General features: G+C 42.8%; 1 protein-coding gene across 2 annotated transcripts in view; it reads right to left on the bottom strand.

Annotated features, from left to right (window-relative positions):
• LOC135545988 (ETS-related transcription factor Elf-1-like) overlaps positions 1 to 26707 on the bottom strand; it is an 89092-nt gene that overhangs the window by 20647 nt on the left and 41738 nt on the right. For both annotated transcript variants that reach the window (XM_064974034.1, XM_064974033.1), the window contains exon 2: positions 15059 to 15394. In XM_064974034.1, the coding sequence (XP_064830106.1) occupies positions 15059 to 15130 (72 nt within the window). In that variant the 5' untranslated portion in view covers positions 15131 to 15394. The remainder of the gene's footprint in view (positions 1 to 15058; positions 15395 to 26707) is intronic.

Consider the following 26707-nt stretch of genomic DNA (forward strand, 5'->3'; position numbering starts at 1 on the left):
TAAAATATCCATCCATTTTATTCTGATACCAAATGTTATATCTGCACAGTTCTTCTGGTATATGTGTTTTTGTTAAATTTTCAGTGGAGATTTGTAAAAGTTGTCCTTGTGCATAGAGTTATATTGTTTGTTAAACTTTGAAATCAATGGTTTTGTTTGGTATACATTTTAAAATGAAAAATCTGAGTCTTTAACCATGGTAAAGTTCATGTAGGCCTACACACTGTGCTTTTACGGTTGTTCTGATATATCTCACACATTGGCTTTGTCCACATGCAGGTGAACAAAAAGGTACGACTTACTTGTAAATTATTCATACTCGTTTCACATACATGGAGACAGACATGAGACATGGCAAAAAAAAAACGTATGTGAACCCTTTGGAATTATCTGGATTTCTGCATAAACTGGTCATAAAAGTAGATCTGATCTTCATCTAAGTCACAACAACAGACAAACACAGTCTGCTTAAACTAATAACACACAAATTATTGTAGTTTTATTGTCTATATTGAATACATCATTTAAATATTCAAAGTTTAGGTTGGAAAAAGTATGTGAACCCCTAGGCTAATGACTTCTCCAAAACCTAATTGGAGTCAGGAGTCAGCTAACCTGGAGTACAATCACTGAGACGAGATTGGAGATGTTGGTTAGAGCTGCCCTGCCCTATTTAAAACACACACAAAATTTAAATTTGCTATTCACAAGAAGCATTGCCTGATGTGAACCGTGAACAAAAGAGATCTCTGAAGACCCAAGATTAAGAATTGTTGACTTGCATAAAGCTGGAAAGGGTTACAAAAGTATCTCTAAAAGCCTTGATGTTCATCAGTCCACGGTAAGACAAATTGTCTATAAATGCTGTCCAGGCCCTGAGGCTGCTTTGCTGCCTCAGGCCCTGGACAGCTTACTATCATCGCTGGAAAAATGTATTCCCAAGTTTATCAAGACATTTTGCATGAGAATGTAAGGCTATCTGTCCGCCAATTGAAGATCAACAGAAGTTGGATGATGCAACATGAAAACGACCCAAAACACAGAAGTAAATCAACAACAGAATGGCTTCAACAAAAGAAAATACACCTTCTGGAGTGGCCCAGTCAGAGTCCTGACCTCAACCCGATTGAGATGCTGTAGCATGACCTCAAGAAAGCGGTTCACACCAGACATCCAAAGAATATTTCTGAACTGAAACAGTTTTGTGAAGAGGAATGGTCCAAAATTCCTCCTGACTGTGGTGCAGGTGCAATCCGTAACTCGAGAAAATGTCTGGTTGAGGTTATTGCTGCCTAAGGAGGGTCAACCTGTTATTAAATACAAGGGTTTACATACTTTTTCCAACCTGCACTGTGAATGTTTACATGGTGTGTTAAATAAATACATTAAAAATTATAATTGTTTGTGTGTTATTAGTTTAAGCTGACTGTGTTTGTCTATTGTTGTGACTTAGATGAAGATCAGATAACATTTTATGACCAATTTATACAGAAATCCAGGTAATTCTAAAGCGTTCATACTTTTTCTTCCCACTGTATCTACGTAACCCCATATTTCTCATTGGACCAACCTAGCAAGAATTGACGTCAACTGCTGGTAATAACGCAAGATCATTTTCAACTGATTTTGTACAAGACTGAGTGTTCAAAACATTATGAACACCATCCTAATATTGAGTTTCACACTATTTTGCCCTGAGAAGAGCCGCAATTTGTCGTTGCATGGAAAGTGTTCCACAGGGATGCTGACACATGTTGACTCCAATGCTTCCAACAGTTGTGTCAAGTTGGCTGGATGTCCTTTGGGTGGCGGACCATTCTTGATACACACGGGAAACTGTTGAATGTGAAAAATCCAGCAGCGTTGCAGTTTGTTAATATATATTTTTTTTACTTTTAGCCCTTTTTTCTGCCCAATGTCTTGATATTCAATTGGTAGTCAGTCTTGTCCCATCGCTGCAACTCCACTACTGACTCGAGAGGCGAAGGTTGAGAGCCACGCATCCCACGAAACACGACCCCGCCAAGACACACTGCTCACTTAACTTGGAAGCCAGCCGCACCAATGTGTCGGAAACGCTGTACATCAGCTTGCAGGTGCCCGGCCCACCACAAACAGTCACTAGAGCACGATGGGACAAGGAAATTCCATCCGGCCAAAGCCTCCCCTAACTCAGATGATGCTGGGTCAATTGTGCACCGCCTCATGGGTCTCCCGGTCACGGCCGGCTGTGACACAGCCTGGGATCGAACCCGGGTCTATAGTGACGCCTCAAGCACTGCAATAATTCAAAGAAATAACAATATGGCGAGGAGATAGTTGGATGGGCTATTTACAGATGGGCTATGTACAGGTGCAGTGATCTGTGAGCTGCTCTGACAGCTTGTGCTTAAAGCTAGTGGGGGAGATATGAGTCTCCAGCTTCAGTGATTTTTGCATTTCGTTCCAGTTATTGACAGCAGAGAACTGGAAGGAAAGGCGGCCGAAGGAGGAATTGGCTTTGGGGGTGACCACTGAAATATACCTCCTGGAGCGCGTGCTCGGGTGGGTGCTGCTATGGTGACCAGTGAGCTGAGATAATGCGGAGCTTTACCTAGCAACAACTTGATGACTTGGAGCCAGTGGGTTTGGCGATGGATATGAAGCGAGGGCCAGCCAACGAGAGAATACAGGTCGCAGTGATGGGTAGTATATAGGGCTTTGGTGACAAAATGGATGGTACTGTGATAGACTGCAGCCAATTTGCTGAGTAGAGTGTTGGAGGCTATTTATTAAATGACATCGCCGAAGTCAAGGATCGGTAGGATAGTCCGATTTACTAGGGTATGTTTGGCAGCATGAGTTAAGGATGCTTTGTTGCGAAATAGGAAGCCAATTGTAGATTTAATTTTGGATTGGAGATGCTTAATGTGAGTCTGGAAGGAGAGTTTACAGTTTAACCAGACACTTAGGTATTTGTAGTTGTCCACATATTCTAAGTCAGAACCGTATAGAGTAGTGATGCTGGATGGGTGGGTATGTGTGGGCAGCGATAGGATGAAAAGCATGCATTTAGTTTTGCTTGCATTTAAGAGCCACGGAAGGAGAGTTTTATGGCATTGGAGCTCATCTGGAGGTTAGTTAACACAGTGTCCAAAGAAGAGCCAGAAGTAAACAGAATGGTGTCGTCTGCGTAGAGGTGGATCAAAGAATCACCAACAGCAAGAGTGACATCATTGATGTATACAGAGAAAAGAGTCGGCCCGAGGATTGAACCCTGTGGCACCGCCATAGAGACTTCCAGAGGTCCGGACAACAGGCCCTCTGATTTGACACACTGAACTCTGTCAGAGAAGTAGTTGGTGATCCAGGCGAAGCAGTCTACCCGATAAGAATGTGGTGATTGACAGAGTCAAAAGCCTTGGCCAGGTCGATGAATACAGCTGCACAGTATTGTCTCTTATCGATGGCGGTTATGATGTCATTTAGGACCTTGAGTGTGGCTGAGGTGCACCCATGACCAGCTCGGAAACCAGATTGCATAGCGGAGAAGGTACGGTGGGATTCGAAATGGTCGGCGATCTGTTTGTTAACTTGGCTTTTGAAGACCTTAGAAAGGCAGGGTAGAATAGATATAGGTCTGGAGCAGTTTGAGTCTAGAGTGTCTCCCCCTATGAAGTAGGGGATGGCCGCAGCAGCTTTCCAATCTTTGGGGATCTCAGACGATACGAAAGAGAGGTTGAACAAGCTAGTAATAGGGGTTGTAACAATTTTGGCGGATAATTTTAGGAAGAGAGGGTCCAGATTGTCTAGCCCTGCTGATTTGTAGGGGTCCAGATTTTGCAGATCTTTCAGAACATCAGCTATCTGGATTTTGGTGAAGGAGAAATGGGGGAGGCTTGGGCAAGTTGCAGAGGGGTAGAGGGCTGTTGACCGGGGTAGGGGTAGCCAGGTGGAAAGCATGGCCAGCCGTAGAAAAATACTTATTGAAATTCTCAATTATCGCATATTTATCCGTGGTGACAGTGTTTCCTAGCCTCAGTGCAGTGGGCAGCTGGGAGGAGGTGCTCTTATTCTCCATGGACTTTACAGTGTCCCAGAACTTTTTGGAGTTAGTGCTACAGAATGTAAATTTATGTTTGAAAAAGCTAGCCTTTGCTTTCCTAACTGCCTGTGTAGTTGCATATCGCGGGGGCTATTCGATGCTAACGCAGTACGCCACATGATGTTTTTGTGCTGGTCAAGGGCAGTCAGGTCTGGAGTGAACCAAGGGCTATGTCTGTTGCTGGTTAAAAAAAATGGAATGGGGCATGCTTATTTAAGATGGTGAGGAAAGCACTTTTAAAGAATTTAACAGGTGACATCAATAAGGGGATCAAAGCTTTCAACTGGATTCACCTGGTCAGTCAGTCATGGAAAGAGCAGGTGTTCTTAATGTTTTGTACACTCATTGTACAACAGATTAAAACCTACCTAAACCAGAAACCGTGAATAGATGGCAGCATTCGCACAAAATTGAAAGCACGAACCACCGCATTTAACCATGGCAAGGTGACTGGGAATATGGCCAAATACAAAAAGTGTAGTTATTCCCTCTGTAAGTCAAACAGGCAAAACGTCAGTACAGAGACAAAATGGAGTTGCAATTCAACAGCCCAGACACGATGTATGTTGCAGGGTCTACAGACAATCACGGACTACAAAGGGAAAACCAGCCACATCACGGCCACCCTGGTCTTGCTACCGGACAAGCTAAACACCTTCTTCGCCCACTTTGAGGACAATAGAGTGTTTACGGACATATTCAATCTATCCCTATCCCAGTTTACTGTCCCTACTTGCTTCAATATGTCCACTATTGATCCTGTACCCAAGAAAGCAAGGCAACTGAACTAAATGACTATCGCCCCGTAGCACTCACTTCTGTTATCATAAAGTGCTTTGAAAGGCTAGTTAAGAATCATATCACCTCCAACTTACCTGACACCCTAGATCCACTTCAATTTGCTTACCGCCCCAATAGATCTACAGACGATGCAATCGCCATCGCAATGCACACTGCCCTATCCCATCTGGACAAGAGGAATACCTATGTAAGAATGCTGTTCATTGACTATGGCTCAGCATTCAACACCATAGTCATCATTAAAGTCAGGGCCCTGGGTTTGAACCCCACCCTCTGCAACTGGGTCCTGGATTTCCTGGCGGGCCGCCTCCAAGGTGGTGAAGGTAGGAAATAACACCTCCACTTCGCTGATCCTCAACACAGGGGCCCCACAAGAGTGCGTGCTCAGCCCCCTCCTGTACTCCCTGTTCACCCATGAATGCGTGGCCAGGCCCGTCTCCAACTCAATCATCAAGTGTGTAGATGACGCAACAGTAAGAATGCCTGATTACCAACAATGACGAGACAGCCTACAGGGAGGAGGTGAGGTTCCTGGGACAGTGGTGCCAGGAAAATAACCTCTCACTCAACGTCAACAAAACAAAGGAGCTGATCGTGGACTTCAGGAAATAGCAAAGGGAGCATGCACCTATCCACATTGACGGGACCACCATGGAGGAGGTGGAAAGCTTCAAGTTCCTCGGCATACACATCACTGACGATCTGAAATGGTCCACGCACACAGACAGTGTTGTGAAGAAGGCACAACTGCGCCTCTTCAACCTCAGATGGGTGAAGAAATGTGGCTTGGCACCTAAAACCAAACTTTTACTGATGCACAATTGAGAGCATCCTGTCGGGCTATATCACTGCTTGGTACGGCAACTGCACAGACCGCAACAGCAGGGCTCTCCAGAGGGTGTTGGGGTCTGCCCAACGCATCACCAGGGGCAAACTACCTGCCCTCCAGGACACTTACAGCACCAGATGTCACAGGAAAGCCAAAAAGATCATCAAGGACATCAACCACACGAGCCAAGGCCTGTTTACACCGCTATCATCCAGAAGGCAAGGTCAGTACAGCTGCATTAAAGCCGGGACCGAGAGACTGAAAAACAGCTTCTATCTCAAGGCCATCAGACCGTTAACCTCTTGAAACTCTGGGGGCGCTATTTCATTTTTGGATGAAAAACGTTCCCGTTTTAAACAAGATATTTTGTCACAAAAAGATGCTCGACTATGCATATAATTGATAGCTTTGGAAAGAAAACACTCTGAAGTTTCTGTGAGTGCCCCAGAACAGGAGCTACAGGCAAAACCAAGATGAAACTGCAACCAGGAAATGAGCAGGATTTTTGAGACTCTGTTTTCCATTGTCTCCTTATATGGCTGTGAATGCGACAGGAATGAGCCTGCCCTATCTATCGTTTCCCCAAGGTGTCTGCAGCATTGTGACGTATTTGTAGGCATATCATTGGAAGATTTACCATAAGAGACTACATTTGCCAGGTGTCCGCCTGGTGTCCTCAAAATTGGTGCGTCATTTTCAGCTGCTGGTATTTTTCCATGGGATTCTGAGACGAAAGCAGGCTTCCACGAACGGCATATCAATGAAGAGATATGTGAAAAAACATCTTGAGGATTGATTCTAAACAACGTTTGCCATGTTTCGGTCGATATTATGGAGTTAATTTGGAAAAAGTTTGACGTTTTGGTGACTGAATTTTCGGTTCGTTTCGGTAGCCAAATGTGATGTACAAAACGGAGCGATTTCTACATACACAAAGATTCTTTCAGGAAAAACTGAACATTTGCTATGTAACTGAGAGTCTCCTCATTGAAAACATCCGAAGTTCTTCAAAGGTAAATGATTTTATTTATTTGGTTATCTGGTTTTTGTGAAAATGTTGCGTGCTAAATGCTATGCAAAATGCTAAGCTAGCTTGCAATACTCTTACACAAATGCTTGATTTGCTATGGTTCAAAAGCATATTTTGAAAATCTGAGATGACAGTGTTGTTAAGAAAAGGCTAAGCTTGAGAGCAGGCATATTATTTTCATTTAATTTGCGATTTTCAGAAATCGTTAACGTTGCGTTATGCTAATGAGCCTGAGGCTGTATTCACGATCCCGGATACGGGATGGGTAGTATCAAGAAATGTAATAATGGAACACGAGTCACTTTAATAATGTTTAAATAATGTTTACATACTGCTTTACTCATCTCATATGTATATACTGTATTATATTCTACTGTATTTTAGTCAATGCCACTCCGGCATTGCGCAATCTAATATTTCTATATTTCTTAATTCCATTCTTTTACTTTTAGATTGGTGTGTATTGTTGTGAAATGTTAGATACTACTGCACTGTTGGAGCTAGGACCACAAGCATTTCACTAAACCCGCAATAACATGTGCTAAGGCCTCCCGAGTGACGCAGTGGTCTAAGGCATTGCATCGTATTGCTAGCTGTGCCACTAGAGATTATGGGTCTGAGTCCAGGCTCTGTCGCAGCTGGCTGCGACCAGGAGACCCATGGGGCGGCGCACAATTGGCCCAGCATTGTCTGGGTTAGGGAAGGATTTGGCTGGCAGGGATTTCCTTGTCCCATTGTGAGCTAGTGACTCCTGTGGCGGGCAGTGCACACTGACACGGTTACCAGGTGTGCAGTGATTCCTCTGACACATTGGTGCTTCTGGGTTAAGTGGGCATTGTGTCAAGAAGTAGTGAGGCTTTCTTTGGGGTGTGTTTTAGAGGACACATGGCTCTTGACATTCACCTCTCCCGAGTCCATACGGGACTTGCAGTGATAAGACAAGACTGTAACTACCAATTGGAAATTAGCAAGAACTTTTAATATATATATATAAATAACATCTATTAAATATGTGAATGTGACCAGTAAAATGTTGTTTGCATTGGTTTGATTTGAGGGAGAGCTCATTTCAACAGTGTTTCAGTGGCCCACTGGGACATTCTTATTGCTGGGAATTCCAGACACACCCCCTCATTTCCAGCACAACATTTCTCAACACAGGAAGAGCTGAGGACATTTCTCAACTAAGGAAATTGCCAGAGCTCTGGCCAAACCGTATGAGGACCATATGAGAAACTGTTGCGTGTGGCAACAAAGCTCACTTGGCAACACTTTTCAACACTTACTGCGTCCACCAGTGTTACCCCTATCTTGTTTTCCAGAGGGGTTGCAAACAAACATTCAGGGTCTATTTAAATATAAACATTTTTGTGAACAGGCCTATAGGTGGGGGTTCCCACTTGGCTCTATATAATGGTAGGGGAAACACTGTCTACAGTAGGTCCACCAATGTGACATGGCAGTTTGTTTCCCAGATAAGCTTCTCTTATCTCTCATTCTGTGAATCCTTGTGGAGTAAAGACACAGATTTTATTTTCGGTCAGCACACTGTTATTTTCCTATCTTCAATAAGCACCACAAAAGGAGGCTGTGTGTATGGCACCTCTTTGTCCTCCAAAAGGACATGGAGCAGGCAGGACTCATAGCTTTTGCAGGTCCTTTACCGTTAGGTCCTTTAACGTTAGGTTAAGTTATTCTAAATATCAAACAACCAAAAATGCTCTAATGAAATGGTGCAAAGTATTTTGGCCTGCACTCATAGCCAGAGGATGAAAAAGACATTCAGTGTCAAGTTTCTGAAAATTACCAGGAGATGGAGACAGACTACAGCTCTTTGCCTGATTGTCATCTATGTGCTGCTTTGTACTACCCCCCCCCCCCCCAAAAAAAAAAAAAAAAAAAAAAAAACATTAGTAGCCAAATACCTTGTCACATTGAAAGTCCAGTAACAACAGTTTGACTTAAAATTCCAAAATGGTGTAATGAACAACAAATAGGTATAAAAGTAATAACAAACAACGTTCTGAGTTTTTTTTACATTTACTGATGATTTTACGAGCCCCTAACCATCAATGCAGTACAAATAAGAATAATATATAAAAGTAATGAGTAATTAAAGAGCAGCAGTAAAATAACAATAGCGAGACTACAGTATATACAGCGGGGTACCGGTACAGGGTCAATGTGCTGTGGCACCGGTTTGTCAAGGTAATTGAGGTAATATGTACATGTAGGTAGAGTTATTAAAGTGACTATGCATAGATGATAACGAGAGAGAGTAGCAGTGGTGTAAACTAACAGTACACTAACAGCACCTTGCCACAGACAACAGCATTACGTGGAATCATTCAACCTTTAAGAGTCATTACCAAACAATTCGACTATGTAAGCATAGCTAGGAGTTCAGGGACTGTTCAATTAACTTCACAAACAATATCTTAGGTTTCAGAACACTGTCCATCAAACAAACTGCTTTTCCATGATGTCAGTATCAATGGTCAACAGTGGGCCACGAGACCATTTGGGACCTCCACTTGGGAAATATAAAAGATAAAGAATGCAGTTTGTTGTGTCCTTTGACTGTAAAAGCTGACATTTCATTGACACAACAGCATGCTGTCTATTGTTCTCAGACTGTGGTAGCTAGACACAATACCAGATATCTCGGTCGGTCGGGAGCCTGTGACCTTGTGTCTGTGCATGTTTTAGTGACCAGGCAATGAGAGCACCAGTAATTCTGTTCACTCGTCTGTGCATTAACACCACACTGTCTCCCCTCCCTAGCAGAACCAGACCAGACCAACTGAAACCAACACAGATTCTGCTGAGGGGGCAGAAGACGTCTGTGTCTGTCTGTTGTTGTTGTTTTGACATAATGGGACTCAGTTTCAAACAAAGCACCTGCGGGGTTTGGCACAAAGCAGGACCAAAGAGTTACCTATTGAGCACAGACGTCATTTCTAGCTTTGATTTGCATGTCGTTGTCAACTAACAGGAATTCAACATAAAATCAATGAAACGTTTCACCATGTCATTTGATTTAGGTTCAAAGTTGGGTGAAATAAATACAAAACTCCCTTACGTTTATTACTTTTGGCAAATCTAATAACTTTTCCAAGTTGATTCAGTGTCATCACATTGAATTTTGTTTAAATTACGTGGAAACCACGCCAACCAGTTTTTGCCCAGTGGGTAGCCAGCTAGCTAACTTTCCTATTAGCCAAAAGACACTCAACTATCTCAACGAGATAATGAAAGGTGCAAAACAGAGTATGGTATTTAGTACGATTTACACAAAGGCCATATTGGCTGCATCTTCCTCTTTGTTGCTCTCAACCAGATATAACGATCACTGGAGTATTTGCATCTCAGAGTTCCCAGTTTTGGCTATGGAAGCAAGCCCCTGTGTGTGAGAGGTTCCCCTATAATCAACCCGGTTCTGCTTTACCTTCCCATGTCGCAATTTTTAGCACCACCTCTATACTTTTAACATCCCCTAATAGGGCTGATAGAGGAAGTTAATGGAAAATATACCATAGTCACAGGGGTGTCAAGCACCCATTATTTTAGACGGGGCACGAAGTTCATGAAGATGGAGGTGGGGTGACAGTTGAAGTTGAAGAATTTTGCATTTTTCAAACACTCGTCTGTGCATTCAGCTTTTTCCTGCAATCAAGAGCCAAAACAATTTACATATTTTTCTGCATAGGTTATCTTAGCTGCAGTGCATTCAGAAAGTATTCACACCCATTGACTTTTTACACACTTTGTTGTTACAGCCTGCATTTAAAATGGATTCAATGTAGATTCTGTGTCAATGGCCTACACACCATAATGTTGAAGTGGAATTGTGTTTTGTTTTGTTTTTTTTTCTACAAAAAAACTAAAAGCTGAAATGTCTTGAGTCTACAACTATTCAACCCCTTTGTTATGGCAAGCCTAAATCAGTTCAGGAGTAAAAATGTGCTTAACAAGTCACATTAACAGACTCACATTAAGCATCTCTAATCCAAAATTAAATATAGAATTGGCTTCCTATATTGCAACAAAGCATCCTTCACTCATGCTGCCAAACATGCCCTCGTAAAACTGACCATCCTACCGATCCTCGACTTCGGTGATGTCATCTATAAAATAGCCTCCAACAAACTACTCAACAAACTGGAAGCAGTCTATCACAGTGCCATCTGTTTTGTCACCAAAGCCCCATACACTACCCACCATTGCGACCTGTATGCTCTCGTTGGTTGGCCCTCGCTTCATACACGTCGCCAAACCTTACTGGCTACAGGTCATCTACAAGTCTCTGCTAGGTAAAGCCCAGTCTTATCTCAGCTCACTGGTCACCATAGCAGCAACCACTCGTAGCACGCGCTCCAACAAGGATATCTCACTGGTCACCCCCAAAGCCAATTCCTCCTTTGGTCGTCTTTCCTTCCAGTTCTCTGCTGCCAATGACTGGAACGACCTGCAAAAATCTCTGAAGCTGGAGACTCATATCTCCCTCACTAGCTTTAAGCACCAGCTGTCAGAGCAGCTCACAGGTCACTGCACCTGTACATAGCCCATATATCAACCTACCTCATCCCCATACAGTATTTATTTATTTATCTTGCTCCTTTGCACCACAGTGTTTCTACTTGCACATTCATCTTCTGCACATCTACCATTTCAGTGTTTAATTGCTATATTGTAATTACTTTGCCACCATGGCCTATTTATTGCCTTAAATCCCTTATCTTACCTCATTTGCACTCACTGTATATAGACTTTTTGTTTTCTTTTGTTCTACTATATTATTGACTATGTTTTGTTTATTCCATGTGTAACTCTGTGTTGTTGTATGTGTTGAATTGCTATGCTTTATCTTGGCCAGGTCGCAGTTGCAAATGAGAACTTGTTCTCAACTAGCCTACCTGGTTAAATAAAGGTGAAAAAAATAATAATAATAAAAATAATAATAAGTTGCATTGACTCACTCTGTGTGCAATAACAGTGTTTAACATGATTTTTGGAATGACCACACGCATACAGTCGAGCAGTGAATTTCAAACACAGATTCACCCACAAAGACAAGGGAGATTTTCCAAAGAAGGGGAAACTATTGGTTAAAAAAAGCAGTCATTGAATATCCCTTTGAGCAAGTTGGAGTAATTCAGTGGAGGCTGCTGAGGAGTGGACGACTCAATTATGTCGGGAACGGAATGGCATCAAACCATGGGTTTGATGTAGTTGATACCATTCCACCACTCCAGCCATTACCACAAGCCTGTCCTCCCCAATTAAGGTGCCACCAACCTCTTGTGGTAGAGTTATTAATTACACTTTGGATGGTGAATTAATACATCCAATCACTACAAGATACAGGCGTCCTTCCTAACTCAGATCCCGGAGAGGAAGGAAACCGGTCAGGGATTTCACCATGAGGCCAATAGTGTCCTTAAAACACTTACAGAGTTTAATGGCTGTGATAGGAGAAAACTGAGGATGGATCAACAACATTGTAGTTTTTCCACAATACTAACTAAATTGACAGTGATAAGTGAAAAGAAGGAAGCCTGTATGGAATAAAAACATGCATCCTGTTTGCAACAAGGCACTAAAGTAATACTGATAAAAATGTGGTAAAGCAATTAACTTTTTGTTCTGAATACGAAGTGTTATTTTTGGGGCAAATCCAATACAACCCATTACTGAGTAGCACTCTTCATATTTTCAAGCATAGTGGTGGCTGCATCATGTTATGGGTATGCTTGTAAACGTTAAGGACTGGAGAGTTTTTTTAGGATAGAAAAAAAAGGGAATAAAGCTAAGCACATACAAAATCCTAGAGGAAAACCTGGTTCAGTCTGCTTTCCAACAGGCACTGGGAGATGAAATCACCTTTCAGCAGGAGAACCTAAAACACAAGGCCAAATTTTAACTGGAGTTGCTTACCAAGAAGAAAGTCAATATTCCTGAGTGGCCGAGTTACAGTTTTTACTTAAATCAACTTAAGCATCTATGGCAAGACCTGAAAACTGTCGAGCAATGATCAACAACCAATTTGACAGAGCTTGAAGAATTTTGAAAAGAATAATGGGCAAATGTTGTACAATCTAGGTGTGGAAAGCTCTTAGAGAGCTTGCTGCCAAAGGTTATTCTAGAAGGTATTGACTCAGGAGTGTGAATACTTATGTAAATTAGATTGTTCTAAAATTTCTAAAAACATGTTTCACTTTGTCAGTAAATGAGATTTTAAAAAACAATTGAATACATTTTGATTTCAGGGTGTAACAACAAAATGTGGAATAAGTCATTGGAATAAGTCAGCTTGTCGAACTGTAAGATAGTTAGACAAGCTATTCTAACTTGATTGATAACCTGAAATGCCTTGGTATCTAGCTATGAGGTTGTGAGATTGTGAAACTATCTAGCTGGCTCGTTTAAGCCATCTTCATAAAATTGCTAGGTGGCTAGAATTACAGAGAAACAAAAAAATATGCTTTATTTATTCATCAAGAAGGAATCAATAGGCTACATAGCTAGATCACATTCATTTACAAACTTACCTCCTGCCCATCCCTGGCAGCTAAAATCAAATAAAATGCTGTGTGAGTCACTCTACACTCTCTCTCCTCCTCCACTGACAATATATCTAGCCTCCTGCCTAGGGACTATTTTCTCCATGCACCTTGAAAGGAACCACTTACTAGTGAGAATGAGGTGGGGGGGCTGGTCCAGTCAGTGTGCCCCCAATGCAAAATACCGCTGACAGATCTTTATATAAATAATTATGATAAAACGTTTAGTAATTCATTTAACATCTGAAGAATTCTAAAACAGGACAAATCTGAGGGGGCACATGCATTTTCCCCATATGGGCATGACACCACTGCATAGCCACACCCCAGATAACAACTGAAATACATAAAATGGGGTGCTGTAATTGTGCTGTAATTGAATTACTATTCAGTAAAAAATGTGAGTGGGTGTAAATGTGTATGACCACACCAGGCTTCCATAGAACTCTATAATAGAAGCTTTCAGATACTAAACTGAGCTAAACATAATTCTGAAGTCATTACACCATGGCCCTGACTCAGGGAGTTACTTATTGACTGTACAATCCAATATAACAAGGCTAATCATTACAGTCCAGCAGGCTAGGCTAGCTGTGGCTTTCTTTGATTCCAACAGCCCCCATACAGAAAGATAAACCCTTCAGACAAGCTAGCTCCAGCGAAAACAAAATAGCCACCTTCGTTAGCATTAGCGCTAAATGTGAATAAGTTATCCCAGTGCTATTTTAAGACATTTTGTCCAGCTACCACGTGGACAGGCAATGTAATCCTCAGGTAATTGACTGAGTGGGCACAGGGAGGAACCCAAGAGGAGGCCTGTGTTATTTCCAAACAATGGTAGGCTTTTCGGTGAAATTAGCACATCACCTCACAAACAGCCTCCCACAACAGGTCTGTCTGGTTAGGCCTGAACCACTGCTATTCAAGCAAGAGGATCCAATGACAACTCATCTCTCCACATCTACATACATACACACACAGAGACACACAAGCACACACAGAGTAACCTTTGTACCCTAAATTGACAGGTCCTGGCAAAGCCCCACCGTCTCCTCCCACGCATACTAAAAGAGTCCAAACTCTTGGGCCCGGTTTCCCAGGGGTTCTAACGATGAATTTAGTCTTAAGATGCTTTTGGGAAACCGGGCTCAGGTCCCTCAAACTTTCCGTCTCTGTCCTGCCAACAGCCCACACTCCATTTCCCAGTCCTGCCATCCCGTCCTCCTCCACTCCTTCTCTCAATCTCTCGATCACGTCACGAAGACAGTAAAGCCTCTGACCCGCTGGCTTGCTGACTTCCCTGTTCAAATCCCTCTGACCATGTTGTTTATCAAAAGTTGCATTTAGAAGTCAGTTTTGGTTTCAATAATCTTTGTTTCGCAAATCCTTTCAGTATTTTTCTCAATATTATCTGTAAAATTTCCCTGGAAAAGCTGGAGTCCTTAATGGTGAAACAGCCACATCTGTTTGCAATATTACAACAACAAAGTTACTGCAAACAATGAATAAACAATCTTTTGTCCCCTATGATATCATTGCACGTGTCATAGATGAGCACAATATGTACTGCAATTTTTTTACCATGCTCCTCAGCTCGGCAACAAAAACAATAACAATGGTGGTGGGGCAGCCAAGGACACTGTTTCTCCCTACTGCAGATTCCAGCTTTAACATTTCTATATTGGTGGTGGTATATATTGATAACACTACTGTTATTGACTACTGCTTATTTCCAATGTAATGACAGGTACCTGATTGATCTCATCCATTCCATTGCTGGCAAACTCAAACACTAGCTCATTGGGCTGCACTCCTGTTGCCATGGTGACGAAGAAGAGGGTAGGACACAGATGGGTAGGGTGTTTTCCTACCCCTCCAGGGACTGTCCAGAAAATCCACCAGACTGAACCCAAGGTTCAAATGTCAATGTCACTGCTGAAGAGTCAATGTGGGGCACAACAAAATGGCTTCCCTTTTTGAGATTCTCAAGTGGCCTCTTCACACTTGTTTGAGAGAAGAGCCGCGCTGAGCCTGGATGGAGGCAGCCTCTTCCTGGGGCCTGCTGCGTCTGGAGCATCTACACCTGCCTGAGAGAAGGGAACATGTCAGTAACCACAGTTATTCAATCAAATCAAAATCAAATCTTTTTAGTCACATGCGCAGAATACAACAAATGTAGACCTTTAGTGAAATGCTTACTTACGAGCCCCTAACCAACAATGCAGTTAAAAAAAATACTAAATATGAGTAAGAATAAGAAAGCAGAATAGAATAAGAATAAGAGCAGCAGTAAAATAACAATAGCGAAACTACAGTATATACAGCGTTTCTTTGGGACCATCGGGCAATGTCCTGACAATTGATACACAGAAATGTTCTGTTTGACATTAAGGCAATGTTCTCTTAACCCTAATGCCGAAACATGCTAAATTGTTCTCAGAAGGTTTTTGCTAACACAGATAGAATGGTCCCATAACTAATGGAAAACTGTACACTCAAACATTAGGGTAACATTACAAAAACATTCTCTCTCCATAGAATTCTTAGCTGGGTTGACATGCACTCTCACAGTCTTCCAAAGTAGAATCAAGACTAGCACGGAGCACATGGAAAAATTCAACCACACTTTCCAATACATCCATTGCCCAGCTTCACATTCAGTTTCTATTGTAGTCACTTGAAAAAGTGTGTGATTATAGCTGTCACCTCAGTGAGAAGCGACAGTGTATTCGGAAAGTATCCAGACCCCATGACCTTTTTCACATTTTGTTACGTTACATCCTTATTCTTAAATTGATTAAATAAAAATGTTTCCTCATCAATCTACACACAACACCCAATAATAACAAAGCAAAAACAGGTCTTTCAAAATGTTTGCTAATTTATAAAAATGTAAAACATAAATAAATATTTACATAAGTATTCAGACCCTTTGCTATGAGACGCAAAAATATTGCTCAGATTCAATTGATTGAACATGATTTGGAAAGGCACACACCTGTCTATATAAGGTCCCACAGTTGACAGTTCATGTCAGAGCAAAAACCAGGCCATGAGGTCGAGAGAAGATTATGTTGAGGCACAGACCTGGGAAGGGTACCAAAAAATGCCTGTAGCATTGAAGATCCCCAAGAACACAGTGGCCTCCATCATTCTTAAATGGAAAAACCACCAAAACCCTTTGTAGAGCTGGCCACACTAAGCAATCGAGGGTTCCTCTGTGGAGATAAAATAAACTTCCAAAAGGAAAACCATCTCTGCAGCACTCTACCAATCAGGCCATTATGGTAGAGTGGCCAGACGGAAGCCCCACCTCAGTAACAGGCACATGACAACACGCTTGGAGTTTGCTAGAGAGGATCTGCAGAGAAGAATGGGAGAAACTCCCCAAATACAGGTGTGCCAAGCTTGTAGCGTCATACCCAAGAAGACTCGAGGCAGTAATCACTGCTAACATTGAAAGTCAATATATAAAAAAAATATATATATATAAAAAAAAAAAAGTTCTTAACAGGGCTCTTTTCTTTTTACCCTCGCAGGGTAAAAGTTCTGAGTAAAGTGTCTGAATACTTATGTAAATGTGAAATTCCAGTTGTTTTTTTAAACATTTGAAAAAAGAGAAACAAAACATGTTTTTGCTTTGTCATTACAGGGTATTATGTGTAGATTGATGAGGGGAAAAAAATATTTTAATCAATTTAAAATTTTAGATCCATTTTAGACATGACTACACGGATCACGAAGATGCTTTTTGGGGTTTTAGGCTGGGTTTCAGTATAGGCACTTGATTGATTGAAGAAATTTGTTTGATTGCTTTTTGCATAAACTCAGAAGAGTTTCGTCTGGTTTGTGTTGCTCCACTTTCAGAAGCACATGGTTCCCTTTACTCCATCAAAGCCCTGTAGCGGTAAGTAGCGGTAAGTAGACTAGTCCCCCTTTGACGTCACACCTGTAGTACCCCCCAACCACCCAAGGATGTGAGCTCACCCCTGGTCATGAGAGCCAGTGTAAATGATGGGGGGGGGCACATGGGTGGGGTTGAAGAACAGGAAACAAGTTCTGGAAAAAGAACACAGTTCTTTTGATGGTCTCTGCCCAAGCCCCATTCGGGAGGGTGGAAGAGATGGGTGGATGAAGGGATAGGGGGATTGTAGTGAGAGTGTAGCCCGCATCCCACATGCTGGTCTCAAGGGGTGTGGATGGGAAGGGGCCGGGGGTCTGGTCAAAGATTAAATCGGGAGGTGGAGGGGGGAGGAGATGAAAGCTGGCAACAGTAGAGAGGGGAGAGAGAAAGATAAAGATAGAGATGGCAGCAGTACTTAGAACCCCCCCCCCCGATACCACCACACCCCCAGCCGCCCCTACCTGCCCCCTTTCCTTCACCACTGCTGCAGGGTGGGGCCCGTTTGCTTTGAAATGCCTGTGTGACTGACGAAGCGCATTCCTAGTTCAATTGTGTCTCTGGGGGGGGTGGTGAAAGGGGAGAGGGTGAGAAAGTGAAGACGGAGGGTTCAAACTGGGGGAGTAAAGTGGTGGTGGTGGGGGGGGGCGTCAAACATATGTGTGATTAAAAGTCTCTTGTTTCTTTCCCCTGCCTGCTTCTGGTAAATGCATAACGTGAAGCTCAGAGGAGGGAGAGGGGGACTGGAGAGGAGAAGAGGAGTGGAAAGGAAGAGTAGGAAGAGTACTGAAGGCTAGCCTTTCATTTCACACAGCCTCTCCCTCCCTCTTTCTCGCTCTCTCTTTCACTCTGCCCATGGATAGTTTCCATGCCCCTCTGCCACCCACTGCTGGCCATTATAGGCTGGAGCCCTATGACTGCCAGTGCCCTTGGCATCTGCTGGGAAGGAGATTTGCCCCTCTCAGTGGAATGGACCTCCTGGTGGGAGGTGGAGCAGATGGAGCCTTCAGTTCCAGGCCCCACATTAAACTACCTCCGTGGGCAGACAGACAACTAAGTGACTCCCCGCACTCAGTAGTCACACAGAGGCCACACATGGAGCAGACAGCACGCATAAGCCTGGACTAAGCAGAATCCCCTCTCTCTGCTTCTCTGGGAAGAAAGTAAACATCTAGAGGTCAGGTTCATATGGGAGCCCATTCCTGGCTGCATATATTTATTTCAGTCTATGGGCATGCCTAGATTCCCATAGACATCATACAGTATATGACCTCATTGGTACTGCCCAACTCCAATGTCCCCTTCTAGACTTAAAGGGACAGTTCACTTCAAAATCAAGTTCAATCAATTAAAATGGGTGAGTGTTTTGTGAATATAGGACCTGAAAAGGGTTGATTTTTGAATGAACTGTGCCTTTTAGAGAGGACAGAATATGATATGACCCCTACAATCCTGTCTCATTTCACTCTTCAATTTCTCTTTACTCCTCATGCCATCCACCATAACTGTCAGTAGTTTGGTTGTTCCATGGCACTTTCAAATTATATTACATTTGTTGCCAGAGTTTACAGATAGGCTTGTGACTGAATGAATAATTTGCACAGATGCCAGAAAAGGCCTGTTATCAAATCAATAGAAATATCACTATAGGACGGCCTGGCTTTTTATCAGAGGGTTTAATGCATGGTAGGTGTTTGTGTGTGTGTGTGTGTGTGTGTGTGTGTGTGTGTGTGTGTGTGTGTGTGTGTGTGTGTGTGTGTGTGTGTGTGTGTGTGTGTGTGTGTGTGTGTGTGTGTGTGTGTGTGTGTGTGTGTGTGTGTTCTTTATCCCTCCTGCTATCACATCATCGATCTGGGTGACCCAGTTGGCAGAGTGCTGAGGGTAGACAGATTACTACAGACAGTCAGCCATTAGAGAGACCTGTACAGTGTCCCAGAGCACACGACAGATGACATGGCTGAGATCACCCTACAGTACACCAGTCAGAGGAGACGACAGTGGAAAAAAGGAAATCAGAACAACTCACCAGTTAAGTGTAATCTTTTATTCCCCCTTTTTCTCCCCAATTGGTAGTAGTTCCAGTCTTGTCTCATCACTGCAACTCCTTTACGGACTCGGGAGAGGTGAAGGTCGAGAGCCATGCATCCTCCGAAACACAACCCAACATAGTCGCACTGCTTCTTGACACAACGCACATCCAAAAACACCGCACCAATGTGTCGGACGAAACACCTGGCGACCTGGTCAGCGTGCACTGCGCCCAGCCCACCACAGGAGTCACTAGTGCGCGATGAGACAAGGATATCCCTGCCGGCCAAACCCTCCCTAACCCGGACGAAGCTGGGCCAATTATGTGTCGCCCCATAGACCTGCAAGTCGCAGCCGGCTGCGACAGAGCCTGGGCTTAGACCACTGCGCCACTCGGGAGGCCCACTAAAATGTAATCTAAATTGTAATCTACATAATCCCCTAAGTAATATTATATATATATATATTATCATGAGAGGGCCATAAACAATAACTAGTAATGCTGCATACTCCAACAAAGGTTAACATCTTACTTTTCTGGTAAATATTGTTATACATTGCTGAGGTGCATTCACTTTTGAGGACACAAGCTCAAGTACACAGTACAAATATGATATAAATCTGAAAATCTGAAATATTTTATGATGTATTTCCTATTCAACAAAACTGCATGAATAAGGCTTGAAATTATATACGCTTTCTAAATGTAGTATAATCAAATTATAAAATGACTAACTATAAGATTTCACCTTCATTGTACGTGTAAAATACATATTTGTATGATTAGTGTTAGAGAAAATATGCATATTTTCTAAAGATCTCTCTATCAAAATGACTGCCGCCATCGCCGTGAACATCATACAGAGCTCTAGATTGGCTTCAAAATATATGAATGATTTTATATTACTTTGTTAAAGTTGACAAAAATCGATCTCTGAATGTGCTACAGTGACCACTTCGCAGGCATGTATGTGCTTTGTCTGTGGCTGTGATGGTGGGCTCAGCCAGGAGTTGATGGACAGTCAGAAGAGCGAATGAAATGGTACATCCCAGCATCAAGTGGTGCCAGATTTCCCATCCTACTTCAAACAGACGGAAGAGTGTCCGTTACGGTGTCCACAGATTGATTCATAAGCGAAAATGTCAGTCGGAACCAGTACCAGAACCACGCAGGTCCACTAAACAGGGGACTTTATATGTAAAAGTGTTATTCAATTTCCCAAGCCTCCACAGAGCAGATAAAGCAGAGTGTGACTTTAGCCTGCATGGGGCCACTCTTGGCCAGCCTCAGGCTACATGAGTACTGGGACACACTCTTTTCAGGCCACTTCAATATAAAGTGATTTTCATAGCAAGTTAGGAAAGCATTTTCGCTAACCCTTACCCTTTTCCTAACCTTAATTTAGCAGTTTAGGAGACTGAGGTTAACTCTCGTAACCTACTGCTTAAGTTCTCCTAACCTGTTACGAAAAAGTTACTTTAGTATCGAAGTGGCTTTCCTCTTGAGTACTACTGGAGTTAGTAGAAGGAATTAGCACTCCACTGTGGCACATGTCATGTGACTGAGGGTTGATGTGCTCCACGCTCTCCCTTCCTCAAACAAACGTTTGTTGTAGCGCGTTCTCGTGTCAGTTCTACCTGCTGTGTATTGAGGAGTAGAAAAGAACAAACAGCAGAAGACTACTCCACCTCTCCTGGCGCAATGTGACTGGCAGTCGCAATAACAACCAATTAGAGGCCTGGGGTCTGTTCAGAAGGGAGCGACGTCACAGAGCGTTGTATTGTGTAGAACAGACATGACTGTCTGTCCGGTGGAATAGAGAATAGTGTTAGCCCTACCTTTCTAACTGCAATGTTCTGAACGCTTCACGGAATTGAATACACCCCTGGCTTCATGAACAAATGTACAGCTTCCAGCAGGCCATTATTTCCCCGTCTTCGCTCTCCTCGGCATTGTTAACAATGAAAGGAGGTAATTTAGCCAATTAAATAACTAGGCAATGTGTCAGCCTACATGTGGCGACCACGCAAACATTGTGAGATATGAGCAAACCTTCCAAGAACCACATATTCTTATCAACTCCGGTTCCTTTCTCTAATATTTTTTTTTAACGTTCAAAGAGGTGACGTTATAGGGTGGTTGGAGCATGCTCCAGTGGGTCTGGTATAACTATGTGATTGGCGGTTGTAGTATGGGTGGTAATGCTTGCTCAAACACTCACTCGCCCTGTGTCGAGAGATTGAGTTCAGAGTCTCAGAATAGCTCTTGATCTGATGAGCGCTTTCGGGGAAAAAGGGGAGAAATGAGAGAGAGAGAGAGAGAGAGAGGACACGGAGGAGTGTGGCATTCTTTCCTGCATGGCGATAATAGGAAACGGACTTAAGACTGGCATTTCAGGCAGTACACGCTTGATTTTCCAAATGCGATTTTAGACGGAGATGAAAGACAATGTGCTCTCAAAGTCCTCTCTTCACTATCCAAACACTGCAACGGTTAGGAAAACTGACCCACTGCAGTCAATTAGTACAGCTCATCACAAAGGGAATATATGCCTCCACTCGAGTGGTTAAGTCTAAATCTGAGAGAGACTGACAGAAAAGCTTAGCCTCCAATGTACACAACCGTTCAGGGGTTTTTCTTAATTTTTACTATTTTCTACATTGTAGAATAATAGTGAAGACATTAAAATTATGAAATAACACATGTGGAATCATTGAGTAACCAAAAAAGTGTTAAACAAATCAAAATATATTTTATATTTGAGATTCTTCAAATAGCCACCCTTTGCTTCGATGTCAACTTTGCGCACTCTTGGCATTCTCTCAACCAGCTTCACCTGGAATGCTTTTCCAACAGTCTGGAAGGAGTTCCCACATGCTGAGCACTTGTTGGCTGCTCTTCCTTCAGTCTGTGATCTGACTCATCCCAAACCATCTCTATTTGGTTGAGGTCAGGGGATTGTGGAGGCCAGGTCATCTGATGCAGCACTCCATCACTCCTTCTTGGTAAAATAGCCCTTACACAGCTTGGAGTTGTGTTGGGTCATTGTCCTGTTGAAAACAAATGATAGTCCCACTAAACCCAAACCAGATGGGATGGTGTTTCGCTGTGATAGACATGCTGGTTAAGTGTGCCTTAAATTCTAAACAAATCACAGACAGTGTCACCAGCAAAGCACCCCCACACCATAACACCTCCTCCTCCATACTTTACAGTGGGAAATACACATGCGGACATCATCCGTTCACCCACACAGCATCTCACAAAGACACGGTGGTTGGAACCAAAAATCTCCAATTTGGACTCCAGACCAAAGGACAATGCTGGAAGGGGGGTCTGAATAAAAAAGTTTGTGAACCCCTGCTCTAGTTCCCATAAACTGCTAGCTATTAGCCTGGCAAAAGTGAGGCTACATTGAAGGTAACCCAATTCAGCTGTGTTTACAGAGACCTGACTGAAGAGAGCAAAGCAAAATACCAATGTACATGTTGGCAGAAAAACTGAGGACAACATCAATTTTTTGTGGTCATCAAGTGTAGTCAGCAGAGAAGTGCTGTTTTGCAGGAATGCTTCTGGGTTCCTGTTGAGGAAATGACTCAGTGGTATTAGGCTGGTGTCAAGTCAGTCCTGGAGCCCTGCTATAGTAGAATCCTCTCTGGCTAATTGTTTGCCTGTACTGTTTGGCCTCATGCACATCAATAGGGGAAAAAAACACGTGATTTTAGCAGACTAGAGGCTAAGATATTTATCTTATTCAACAACAACAGCACACCCCTACTGAGTGAGAGAATGAAGTAGCCACTGCCCTGACATGGTCACAGACAATTCAACTTTAAAAGAGTCTTTAAGACATGCAAGTTGGCAAAGATACAGTTTTTTAGAGACATCATCTCACACGGAAGAAAGAACAGACAACCTTTCAAGGCAAACTAGCCGGTTGATTGGGAATTATCCAAAGGTCATAGTCCTATGAGGTGACTGTTTGCTAATTCGACAGAGTGAAGGGACAGCAATTAAGAGGCTGCTACCTCCATGCCAGGCAAAGAACAGAGCATACACAGACACAGAAGGTACTTTCACCGCCACCGCAACCTACACCAGTGTGTGTGTGTGTGTATAAAAACTGGTAGAAGTATTCTCAGCTCTGCTCAGCACATGTACATGTCCATGCATGGGCTATGGAATGGGCTATGGCACAATGCTCACAGTCACGGCATGTTTAAACTGACAAAACTTTATTGGGTAATAGGGGGTTGCAAGTTGCCATGTCGGGGCGAGATATATGGCCTGAAAGGAAAGCAGTGGACATAGGAATCCTATAATAACAGCCAGTAAGCAAGAGTGGGGCCAGTAAAACAACAAAACATGCTGCTGTTATGGCTGCACTCTGATATATCGGAGTTCGTGGTGTTGCATTAAGAGTAACATTAACACACAGTTCAACAGTGCTGTTATTGTTCTGTTATGCCTGACGTCTGTGATATGGGATTGATTACTCTATTCTGTATGAGTTGACATTAAACAACATCAAGTTGATAATGGAGTTGTCATTCTAAACACAACAGCTGCCTCCAAAACAACAGTGATGTCTGTCTGTTGTAGAAATGCACGGCATCAGGTGGTCGTGCCACAGCCAAATGAAGACAGCGATAAAAACAAGGTCGAAGGCAGCAGCACCGACACCCTCACCCAGACAGGTGCCGCTAGTGCTAACTTACTATGGCAAACCCGAAAGAGCTATAGCATTCTTTGGTGCGTGACAACAGGCTGGAGATAATAGTGCTAACTCACACAGGCTAATTCTGAAGAGCTAGCTGTTGCTAGCTGTTGCTAGCATTCTGTGGGGTGTGAAAACACAGACTGGTGCTGTTAGTGCTAACCCGCAGCTCATAGAGTCACATGAGTGCCTGTTAATCCATGATCATTTGCATGGTAATTTACTATTTTTTAAAGCAGAAATATCAGCTATGTGTGTAGTCTCAGCCATGATTAATTTATTGATCACAGTGAGATGACCAACATTCACATGACTTCTGCATTGAGTCTTCATATGGATGTTAAATCATACTAATGTTTAAAATAATAAATTGTAGCTTACTTGTAGCCTACACAGGTATCCTGGTGCTTTGGAAATATATTGACACACACCCCTCATATCATGGCAGAGCATACCATGCATGAGGAAACAGAGAGAAGAGGGAGTGTAGTGAAAATAGAGGCGGCAAATATAATTGAGAGAATTGAAACAGCAGCCACAAACTGACCTGTAAAGCTTGCACTGACAGGAAATGCATCACTGGGTTTCAGCGACTTCCTGTCTGTTAAACCACATTCAGTAGAAAACGTCTCTCTCGGTGCAAGAGTGGAAAGTTATTTCGCACAACTCCCCCTCCTTCCTTCTAACCAACTGATTTGGCCTTTGATGTGTTTCTACCCCTTCTCTGTGCCTTCCAAAGTCCAAAACTCATGTGTGTATAGAAAATTCCTGTATTGCGATTACAGATCTGATTCAATAAATGTATCTCCTCAGAAAGACCAACCTTGAACAAGGACTTATTCCTCGACCTCCATCGCACCTTTTTACATGTCAGCGAGTAATACTAAGTTTACTGTTCATAATGGACGTGTTAGTGAATGGAAATGGAGTCAGTGGGCCTCTTCTTGTTAACCTTGATATGCTACACGTGCCCTTTCAAAACTCATACTCACATCTAACAATCCCACATATAGACACACACACATAGAAACCCCCATGTGTTCCTGAGCAAGGTGTTGCCTTCCACTGCAGCACACCATACCGCACCACCAAGCTGGCCCCTTTCGTCACTGGTTTCACGCCAATTCTAACCACGTTCCTGTAACACTGTCCTGCCAGTAGTTCTAAAAAATCAACACTATAGTTCCTCTCCACGACAGTTAATACCCACTGGGCACAGACGTCAATTCAATGTCTAGTTTTAATTTACATTTGGATGAGTTGTCAACTGATCTGGACTCAATGTGAAATCAACCAAAAGATGTCACCCTGTCATTGGATTTATGTTAGAAGTTTGGTAAAGGAAATATGAAATACCCTTACAGTACATAGATGGCTTTTTTAGGTGAAGATGACGTGGAAACAGTGTTGATTTTTTTGCCCAGTGGGTAGTTACTGTAGCCTCGTACGAACGATCCTGATCTCGTGAGAAACGGAAGGTAAAAACAATCTTGCGAGATCAGGATGGTTCATATGAGGCCCCTCAAAGTATTTTATGAGTTGTTAGCCCAGCTGTTCTGGCAACAAATTTCCATTCGAAGCTTACCAAATATAAACATTCAAGGGTGACCCTTTAGTACAACTTCTTCTTAAAGTGCAATAGAGGATAAAGTCAGAGACAGCCGCAAAAACGCAGAGAACATGAAACATGAAACAGCCCTATGCACATTTCCTCTCTCCTCATACATGCAACAGGGTTTAGACAGTCCCTTATTTAACCTGAACTGATATTTCAAGATACCTAAAAGATTAGCAGAATATGACCCAAAGGCCTAAAACTTTAACCAAATATCCACAGAGGTAGGAACAGATCAGCATGTCCCTTGACTTTTTCCACATTTTGTTACCTTACATCCTTATTAGAAAATTGATTGAATTCATTTTTTCCTCATCAATCTACACACAGTACCCTGTAATGACAATGCAAAAACATGTTTTTAGAATTTAAAAAAGCAGTAATACCTTATTTACATAAGTATTTAGACCTTTTGCTATGAGACAAAAAATTGAGCTCAGGTGCATCCTGTTTCCATTGATCATTCTTGAGATGTTTCTACAAATTGATTGCAGTCCACCTGTGGTAAATTAAATTGATTGGAAATGATTTGGAAAGGCACACACCTGTCTATATAAGGTCCCACAGTTGACAGGGCATGTCAGAGCAAAAACCAAACCATGAGGTCGAAGGAATTGTCCGTAGAGCTACGAGACAAGATTGTTTCGAGGCACAGATCTGAGGAAGGGTACCAAAACATTTCTGCAGCATCGAAAGTCCCCAAGAACATAGTGGCCTCATTCTTAAATGGAAGAAGTTTGGAACCACCAAGACTCTTCCCTGAGCTGGCCACTCAGATGGTCACTCTGACAGAGCTCCAGAGTTCCTCTGTGGAGATGAGAGAACCTTCCAGAAGGACAACCATCTCTGCAGCACTCCACAAATCAGGCCTTTATGGTAGAGTGGCCAGACGGAAGCCACTCCTCAGTAAAAGGCACATGACAACACGCTTGGAGTTTTCCAAAAGGCACCTAAAGGACTCTCGGACCATGAGAAACAAGATTCTCTGGTCTGATGAAATCAAGATTGAATTCTTTGGACTGAATGCCAAGCTTCATGTATGGAGGAAACCTGGCACCATCCCTACTGTGAAGCATAGTGATGGCAGCATCATGTTGTGGGGATGGTTTTCAGAGGCAGGAACTGGAAGACTAGTCAG

This window comes from Oncorhynchus masou, chromosome 9 (assembly GCF_036934945.1).
Source record: "Oncorhynchus masou masou isolate Uvic2021 chromosome 9, UVic_Omas_1.1, whole genome shotgun sequence".
In the NCBI taxonomy this organism is placed as follows: Eukaryota; Metazoa; Chordata; class Actinopteri; order Salmoniformes; family Salmonidae; genus Oncorhynchus; species Oncorhynchus masou.